At 36.7% G+C, this 9,647-nt stretch overlaps 1 protein-coding gene across 2 annotated transcripts; it reads right to left on the reverse strand.

The window, feature by feature from the left end:
* Window positions 1–260: 260 nt before the first annotated feature.
* ndufaf7 (NADH:ubiquinone oxidoreductase complex assembly factor 7) lies at window positions 261–9,647 on the reverse strand. 2 transcript variants are annotated; one of them, XM_073855718.1, is made up of 10 exons: window positions 9,497–9,647; window positions 8,413–8,573; window positions 7,181–7,261; window positions 6,996–7,106; window positions 5,958–6,171; window positions 5,822–5,880; window positions 3,854–3,967; window positions 3,599–3,742; window positions 2,893–3,066; window positions 261–719 (listed from the first exon to the last, which is right to left on the reverse strand). In XM_073855718.1, the coding sequence occupies exons 1-10, from the start codon at window positions 9,534–9,536 to the stop codon at window positions 534–536; spliced, it is 1,284 nt and encodes a 427-aa protein (XP_073711819.1). In that variant the 5' UTR covers window positions 9,537–9,647; the 3' UTR covers window positions 261–533. The 2 variants fall into 2 exon arrangements, with proteins under 2 accessions (XP_073711819.1, XP_073711820.1); XM_073855719.1 differs by lacking the exons at window positions 8,413–8,573; window positions 9,497–9,647 and adding an exon at window positions 7,817–7,984.

Here is a 9,647-nt window from a genome sequence, read left to right on the forward strand (position 1 = left end):
AATTACCCTTAAAATGAATGAATAAAGTAGTTTTAATTATCTGAGACTTGCCTGCATATGATGATTCATGTAAGATCTTGGAGATCCCACTAATATCTTTGTTAGTGGTCTCCATATTGTGATAGCTATGCATGGTGATATTGTACTAGTTTAATTAGAAACAGATACATGGGACAGACTGAGAATGTGATCAAAGCAATGAATGTCAATATTTTGTTCTTTTTAGTGTTCCAAATAATAATGAAAGGGAAAAATGTTGACCTTTTTCTATAATGCCAATTAAATGTAGCTTTATTTCAAATGAACATTACAATAAGAACGTCACACACAACACAAAAATGATTTCAGACTTCTGCAAAAAGTGATTCCAGCTATTTTAATAAATGTACTGATACTGTAATAAGAACTGCAAACATTCAAACTATACAATATGTTCTTGGTCTGAATCAGACACTCAAAGTCCAGCACAGGGTTGCATCTATCAGATGAAACATCTCTCATCTAGTTCTTCATAGCCTGTGAGAGACTCTTCACTACCGGACCAGTTCAGTAAAACCAGCCACAGGCTTTTCATGTCCTTTATTTAAAGAGATCCGATCTTGATCCAGCACAGACAAGAAATGAAACCTGTGTCCCATTTTCTCAGGGTTAGTCAAGAAGTCATAGCTGTGAATAAGCTGTGCTCTCGAGTCTCTGTCATGACAGCTCTTCAAAAGGACCTGAAAGAAAACATGACAAACTTATACTTAATAATATACTTATTTCAATTTACTAATATGTGACCCTGTCTGTGAAATCCAGACTAAAGTATCAATCTAATGATGAGATTAGAAGCATCAAAAGTTTGATTTCACTTTGATTTCAATCTTTGACATGATCTTACTTAGTCAATATTTAAGATATCAAGATTTTCACAGAATGTTCTTCATATTATGTAGGTTGACAACAGCAAAAAAAAAAAAAACATCACAAAATATGACTTTCAGATGTTTGAATCATTAGATACAGACATTAAAGGGTACCTCAACTATTAAGACTTGCATGCATTCATACTTTATATTTGCCTTCTACGTTTTCCGTTGCGAAAAACATTAAAGGATTATACCATTTTTAAAAATAAAATCCAGATAATTTACTCACCACAATGTCATCCAAATTGTTGATGTCTTTCTTTGTTCAGTCGAGAAGAAATTATGTTTTTTGAGGAAAACATTCCAGGATTTCTCTCACTTTAAATGGACTTCAATAGACCCCAACACTCCACAGCTTCAATGCAGTCAAAAATTGCAGCTTCAAAAGACATCAAACGATCTCAAACGAGGCACAAGGGTCCCATCCAGCAAAACAACTGTCACTCTTGGCAAGAAAAATAAAAAATATGCACAACTTCTCATCTTCTTCCGGTTGTGTGACGCGCCAGCACAACCTCACGTAATACGTCATCACGTCAAGAGGTCACGGATGACGTATCGAAACTACGCCCCGGAGTTTACAAGTGTGGAGAAAGAGGAACGTTCTGACGTTGTTGTATGTCGAATGATCCAGTGTCAGTTTATTGTTTAAAATGGTCCGCAAATGTGCGTTTCATATATGTGACACATGACCTTTCGACTTCACTACGGAATTACGTGAGGTCGCGTGGGCGCATCACAGGACCGGAGGAAGACAAGAAGTTGTGGTTTAAAAGTGTAAATTTTTATATTTCTTGCCAAAAATAACAATCGTTTCGCTAGATAAGACTCTTATGCCTCGCTTGGGATCGTCTAGAGTCATCTGAAACTGCAATTTTAAACTGCATTAAAACTGTTAAGTGTTGGGGTCCATTAAAGTCCATTAAAATAAGAAAAATCCTGAAATGTTTTCCTCAAAAATCATAATTTCTTCTCGACTGAACAAAGAAAGAAATCAACATTTTAGATGACATGGTGGTGAGTAAATTATCTGGATTTTATTTTTAAGAAAATGGACCATTCCTTTAAATATTCTCATTACTTAAAAGTCTTACTGTAGCCGATAATTTTATCACGTAAAACTCATCTTTGACAATCATAATAGAATATTTAGAAGTTTTTCCTGTGACAGTAATTTCTACAAGCTTTAAAACTGCTTGAATGTAATTCCCTTGTTTAGTATATGGAAAAGTATGAATCTCTTCTTTCGTTTAGATTGACTTATCATCTTTCATTTGTATGTTTTCTGTATTGTTCATCATTGAAGTTACTCTCAGGTTTATATTGAAAGTGCTGAACAGATGACATTAATGTTCTTGTATTTTTAATAGCATGCAGATATCAAGACCACATAGTGCCACCTACTGTCTGTGTGCATTTATAACTCTCATCTTCTGTTTCACATCATTTTAGTTTCAACTAATTGAAGACTTGTTTACATCGCTGTAGTGTTAATAGACGGGATTTGATCGCCACCTTTTGACATGATAGATTGTGATGTAAACAAAATGACGGCCTTCCAGTGAAATATTTTTTCAAAGTTATTAAAACTATGACATTTGTACTGTTTTTATTTCACATTGATAAAGCCAATCCCAGTGTTAATGTATTACGCCATACATTTATTTATAGTCGGGTACCATTTAAAGCAACACTATGTAGTTTTTCGACCTTTAAATAATGTCTCTAAAATTATTTCAGTGATAGAACAACTCTTAACTGGACAAATTCTACTGCTGCTGCAACCTGAGCAGCCTCCTAGCTGCTACAAGCACACTCTGAAAGTCGAGGTGGAGGGTAGAGGACACAGCCCCGCCCCTCCCCCTGCCTGCAAAAGAGTGTCTGATACCAGTCACTGTTGCACTTTTCTACCACATGGGGGAGCTGTAAGTCAATATTACATGGAAACTACATAGTGTTGCTTTAACACTTTCATTCTAACCTGCATGCGTGCGTCAATGCCCATGTTCTTCAGGAAGGACTGTTGTGTGATTGGTCCCAGGCAGGTCACCTGATTTCCTGCCATCTTTCTCAAGTAACTGAAGTCCACATCTGCTGTAAGATCTGCCATCCCAGGTGAGACCAATACACTGTGCAGCTGATGTCCTTTAAAGCCCTGCAACAAAAAATGAGGCCATAACTAAACATGTCAAAACAGACGGTCTCTGTATAATGTTGGGACGAAAACATTTCTATTTTGATTTCCTCCTTTTAATTCCAGTCTTACATTTGTAACATTATTTGTTAACCACAAGTAACAAACCTACATCGGTTACACAAGTGACAAATAGGTTCTCAAATTTTAAATCAAGTTTAATAATAATACACCACTGTGTTTGTACTGCCTTTTAAAAGCAAAATTCAAAATTTTGTATTTCAAAATGGCCAATTCCCAAATATATAATGATTTGAAATACACATGAAACACAATTACGTTTAAATAAAAGTATGTTCAGGGATGTACTGAACTTTTGAATCATACGCTTTGAGATTCTGTAGAAAAATAATGACTGATTTTAAAAACATTTAATGATTGAATAGATTGTCCACAGTCCTTTATCCATTTTTAGCCTAAATATAATATGTTTTAAATGCAGTTAGTTGATAAACGTTTGTACATTAGGCCCATATAACAATCATGTGCTTACTCTGAACGTATCGCTTTTTGTTCCATCATGTCCATAGTCTCCGATCAGGGCCGCTCCCCCGTCCACTGCAATTCGATTGGCCAGGTTCTGAATGATGACTCCACCCTCTGGACACACTTCCACATGCCGTCTGCTCTCATCTAGCTGCAAAAATAATTAACAGCTACGGTTTTGAGTTACTCATGAGATACCGACACAAAAAATAAACAGCATCTCCTCTTAAACAACAAAAGAAACACCGGTATGAGAACTCACCTGCACAAGTGTTGCAGATGCCAGCGTTGGACTGGGAGAAAGCACAAATCTCAGTTTATCTGGACTTTCAGGATCAATATCAACCAAAACCTCCCGCCAGCCTTTCTCTGTTCTCTATATGGGAAAAATATACTTTACAGTTAAGGTTATGGCATTATATTAATTGAATCTGCTATGATAGTATTGTTAATGCTATTGTCTTCTATTTGAGGTAATTATTACTATTTTCCTGATTTAATACAAGGGACAAGACTGTTAACCCGGACTGTTAAAGGAAAACACCAGCGTTTTTTAATATTTTACTACGTTCTTACCTCAACTTACATGAATTAATACATACCTATCTTTATTCAATCCGTGCACTTAATCTTTGTACAGCGCTTCGTGAATGTTAGCATTTAGCCTAGCCCCATTCATTCCTTAGGATCCAAACAGGGATGAATTTAAAAGCCACCAAACACTTCCATGTTTTCCCTATTTAAAGGAATATTCCATTTTCTTAAAAGAAAAATCCAGATAATTTACTCACCACCATGTCATCCAAAATGTTGATGTCTTTCTTTGTTCAGTCGAGAAGAAATTATGTTTTTTGAGGAAAACATTGCAGGACTTTAATAGACACCAACAATTAACACTTAACTCAACACTTAACAGTTTTTTTCAACGGAGTTTCAAAGGACTATAAACAATCCCAAACGAGGCATAAGTGTCTTATCTAGCAAAACGACCGTCACTTTTGACATGAAAAATAACAAACATACACCTTCAAAGCACAACTTCTCGTCTAGATCCGGTCATGATGCGCCAGGTGACCACACGCAATACGTCATGACGTCAAGAGGTCACAGAAGACGAATGCAAAACTCCGCCCCAGTGTTTACAAGTGTGTTGAAAGAGGACCGTTCCGACGTTGTTGTATGTCAACTGATACTAATTAATGTCTTTGTGTCAGTTAATTGTTTACAATGGTCCACAAATGTGCGTTTTATATATGTAACACGTGACCTCCCTACGTCACTACGCATTTACGTTAGGTCGCGCTGGACCGGACCTAGACGAAAAGTTGTTGATTTAAAAGAGCATATTTGTTATTTTTCCTGTCAAACATGACAATCGTTTTGCTAGATAAGACCCTTATGCCTCGTTTGGGATTGTTTATAGTCCTTTGAAACACCTTTGAAAAAAACTGTTAAGTGTTGAGTTAAGTGTTAATTGTTGGTGTCTATTAAAGTCCATTAAAATGAGAAAAATCCTGCAATGTTTTCCTCAAAGAGCATTGTTTCTTCTCGACTGAACAAAGAAAGACATCAACATTTTGGATGACATGGTGGTGAGTAAATTATCTGGATTTTTCTTTTAAGAAAATGGAATATTCCTTTAAAGTCTCTTACATGAGTAGTTACACAAGTAAGTATGGTGGCACAAAACAAAACGTGACAATTTTTTTAAGCAGATAAAAATGAGAACTGTATTGTATGACGGAAGAGCACTTAGTTTGCAGCACTTCGAACTCGAGCGCAGTAATATTGACAGAAGTTTGAGCAAGAGGGGTAGTAGTCAGACGTGATGATGTTACTGTGTGCCAGGTCGAAGTGCTGCAAACTAAGTGCTCTTCTGCCATATGATACAGTTCTCATTTTTTAATCTCCTTAAAAAGCACCATGTTTTATTTCGCATTGAGAAAAGATAGGTATGTATTCATTCGTCTAAGTTAAGGTAAGAATATTGTAAAACTGTGGTGTTTTCCTTTAAAGGGCACATATTATGTGCATTTTACAAGATGTAATATAAGTTTCAGGTGTGCCTAGAATTATTGCTTGTTTAACAGGGGCACATGTGAAACTGAGATAAATTTTAAAAAATTCAGTATATTCCTTTACCCAGTTTGTCTTTTTTGTGCATTTGGCAAGACATGTATTTAAAACTTTATGTAAAACTTACATTTGAACTATGAATTTACTTATTTACCTGAAACTTGTGAATGGGCAGTGCATCAAAAAACTCATGGGCTAGAAAGACACTAAAACCTGCCAGAGGAAAAAAAGAGGGTCACAAACCAAGACCTTTTAGAATTTGTCAAAATGTCAGTGTGTTGCCTGCGTACCCTTTGGGACGTCCTCAATCCTGCGGTACCAGTATACAGGCAGACCCGCGTGTGTGGTTCCGCTGCGGTACACCAGCTCATCTTCATCATCACACACCAGATTCTGATCTCTGGTGAGATACTCGGCCTGAACTTGGCTCAGTTTTGGGCTGACCTCAACCAGATGAACGGACACCTCCGCCTCACCCAGCACACTTTTTAACTGTCTAAAGACCTGGCACATAAAAACACAGCATTTGCTTTAAAGTAACAGTATCAACAAAAGTTTTTTTTCCTTTAAAAGAGAAAGAAATTAAGGATTAAACTGTCAGTGAATAACTAATGAATAAATAGATGTGTACAATTATTTCTTGAAAATTTGTATAAATAAAAATCAATGTGCTTGTGTTTTACTTTGATAACTTTGCCATGCTGATCACAAATATGGATGATGAGCAGAAATGAATTTATTGTACGTCATTTAATATACTAGTCAACATTTGAAGTGGATCAAAAACGTTCATCAAAGTTGTCCTAAGACAAGAACGGGTATTGGGTAATGGTTTTAAAGGTGCAGTGTGTAATTTTTTAGAAGGATCTCTTGACAGAAATGCAAAATAATATACAAAACTATATTATCAGGGGTGTACGAAAACCTTTCATAATGAACCGTTATATGTTTATTACCTAAGAACGAGACCTTTTTATCTACATACACCGAGGGTCCCCTTACATGGAAGTTGCCATTTTGTGCCACCATTTTTCTACAGAAGCCCTTAACGGACAAATCTTTTTACTAAATTGTCACTGACGATGTTTGTCTGGTGGCGGCTATCGTAGCTTCTCTATGTTTTTCAAAAGCGAGAGGTGAGCAGTGGACTGAGCCGTTGGTTGCAATTCGCAACCTCACCACTAGATGCCGCTAAAATGTACACACTGCACCTTTAAGACAACTTTTAGGAAAGGTTTTGATCCACTTCAAATGTTGACTAGTGTACTTGGATGCATCTGACATATACAATACCGATCTGCTGCGTCTCGAAATTTACTTGTATTTACCCTCAGGATGTCACTGGCCAATGAGCCTCTGCCCGGTCCAAGTTCCACTAAATGAAACGGGCTGGGTTTTCCAGCTGCCATCCACTCGCTGACACACCAGACACCTAACAGCTGATATAGCAAACAGCTTAGGTAACAATATCATTCACCTATATTATTATACCTGCAACCAAAACAATGCTTACTTCACCGAAAATCTGACTGATCTCTGGTGATGTAATGAAATCTCCATCCGGTCCAAGCATGTCATTCCTCGTGTAATAGCCCTGCAAATACAAGCAACAGACTTTAGGGGGCGATTTCCCTGACAGGACTTATCCTAGTCACACTGAAACGCATGTTGAGGTGCCTTAATTTAAAAACATCTTGCACTGACATTGTCTTAGATATAACAGAGACATTGTTTGGTCTCAAGAATCACACCACTGTTGTTTTTGGTAAGGTATGTTTGTAAACTACTTAAATGTCCTAATATAACTAAGGCCTAGCCCTGATTAATCTAAACCCTGTCCAGAAAACTGACCCTAAATCTTGCAATCTAACTTCTGTCATTTCTAATGTCTAGACGTAATCCTGCCTGCTGGTTGTGTTCATGTGTAAACAACAAGAACAGGTAGATACTGTTGATAGTCTGCTATGCTATCCTGATCATTGATTTATCATGCAGTTCACACAAGAGCTATGAGGATGTTTTTACACTTTCAACCTTTTTATTAAAGGTCCCGTTCTTTCTGTATTTTTGAAGCTTTGATTGTGTTAACAGTGCGCAATATAACACGTGTTTATGTTTCACGTGTAAAAAAACGTGGTATTTTTCGCACAATTTACTTATCTGTATAGCGCTGTTTTCAGTGTCCTAAAAACAGGCTGATGTCTTCCTTGTTCTATGAAGTCCTTCCTTCAGAAATACGTAACGAGTTCTGATTGTGTAGTTTGTTTAGTGTGTTGTGATTTGATAGCAGCTTAGCTTGCAGTTAGCTTAGCTGGCAACTGACGTATTCCTGTGGGCGGAGTTTAGTCAAAAAACTGTTCTAGTGATGTCATTAAAGCAGGAAGTAGAGGGCTGTAGTCCAAACCGTTTGCTGTAGGCTTTGAAAGGCGAATTCTATTTATTTATATATATATATATATATATATATATATATATATATATATATATATATATATATATATATATATATATATATCCTGGCATTGAACTTTGAGCTTTATCATTTTACAGGTATTATTTATGCTATTTTAGCAACATTACACACTAACTAGGGTTTAAAAATGGAATCAGAAAGAACGTGACCTTTAAAAGAAAACAATCAGCAAAGCTAGTAAGAAAGCTTGATGTTGGCTTGCCTGAAAGTTAACAATACTCTTAAGATGTTAGGTTTTTATATGTGATTGATGAAAGGGTTGTGACACATACTGACACTGGATTGGTAAGGGCTTCCCTCATATACTCAGCTACTGAAATAGGACCGGTGGAGTGGATCTTAGAGGCGAGGTGTTTCAGGAGGGTCGTGTTTGACTCCAGTCTGTGTATGGAGGAGTTCCAGCGGCATCTGTTTCGCCACACGGTCCATGACACTACAACAACATACAGCACAAGATTAATGTTGAGAAATGCTTTACATTACAAAATGTTTGTCAAGCGGCAGTACACAGCACAATATGTCATATCGATGCAGCCACAGTGTGTGGAATTCTGCATCCTGGGATTCACTGCGCTCACCTTGGCCTTTCATTTCCAGTGATGTTGTGTTTAAAATGGAACAGCAGTGCACTACATACTGCATACTGCTTAGTATATAGTCGGTCAGTGTACACACTATGAATGTATATTGTTCTTGTAACTCAATTGGTAGAGCATTGCATTAGCAGTGCAAAGGTTATGATCCCCAGGGAACACACATACTGATCATCAAATGTAAAGACTGAAGGCACTAGTCTATAAGTTGCTTTAGATGAAAAGGGGCTGCCAAATGCATATCTGTTTCTTAAGAAATAAACATATAAACATTTTAAAAAGTTGAATGTTACATTATCATCACATTATTACCTCTGATGTGTAACATCCAGTTACATTTATCCATTTGGTTACCATCTAGTCATAAAATAATTTACGTTGATATCACTAGAAGTTAAAACTCATGTTGATATCCCTTTGGGTTGATTCATCAAGTCAAGCACACTGAAGTGTAGCATACGTGTTTAGATTAGTGTGCTGTATGTTGTTTAGACACGTTATTGTTTGACAAATGTTGTACATTATAATCTACAAAGCATACAGCATCTATAATTTAAAATAAAATGGTAAACTATTACACATAAGTTACCTACTCTATGTTGGTCAATGGCACACTCTACTAACGTAAGTGCGGTTTCTGCAGTATGTAATCTGTACATTGCACTGTGTTTACTGTATGCGCATATTGTGAAAAGTTTTGACATTTCTATATGAAAATCGCCGTTTCTATTTCTGAGATACGATGAGAATAAAATCATTTTACCGTTTGACAGGCAGCTCTTCAGTCTTGACAGAGTCCTCATGTTGCTGTTAGAGACATTAGACGTATTCGACTTTATGCGTCTCTGCGCAGACTATAGGTCTATGACACCAAGCATCGCGAGAACATTTTTAATGCAAAGCATTCGAATCGC

The sequence above is a fragment of the Misgurnus anguillicaudatus genome, chromosome 18, assembly GCF_027580225.2.
Source record: "Misgurnus anguillicaudatus chromosome 18, ASM2758022v2, whole genome shotgun sequence".
In the NCBI taxonomy this organism is placed as follows: Eukaryota; Metazoa; Chordata; class Actinopteri; order Cypriniformes; family Cobitidae; genus Misgurnus; species Misgurnus anguillicaudatus.

Coding starts and splice junctions, on each gene's coding strand:
- ndufaf7 (XM_073855718.1), bottom strand. CDS start 9,536: ATGAGGACTCTGTCAAGACTGAAGAGCTGCCTGTCAAACG. Junction 7,262..8,412: donor CCCTTACCAATCCAGTGTCA/GTATGTGTCACA, acceptor TTGTATTTGCAG/GGCTATTACACGAGGAATGA. Junction 3,743..3,853: donor CATCTGCAACACTTGTGCAG/GTGAGTTCTCAT, acceptor TTATTTTTGCAG/CTAGATGAGAGCAGACGGCA.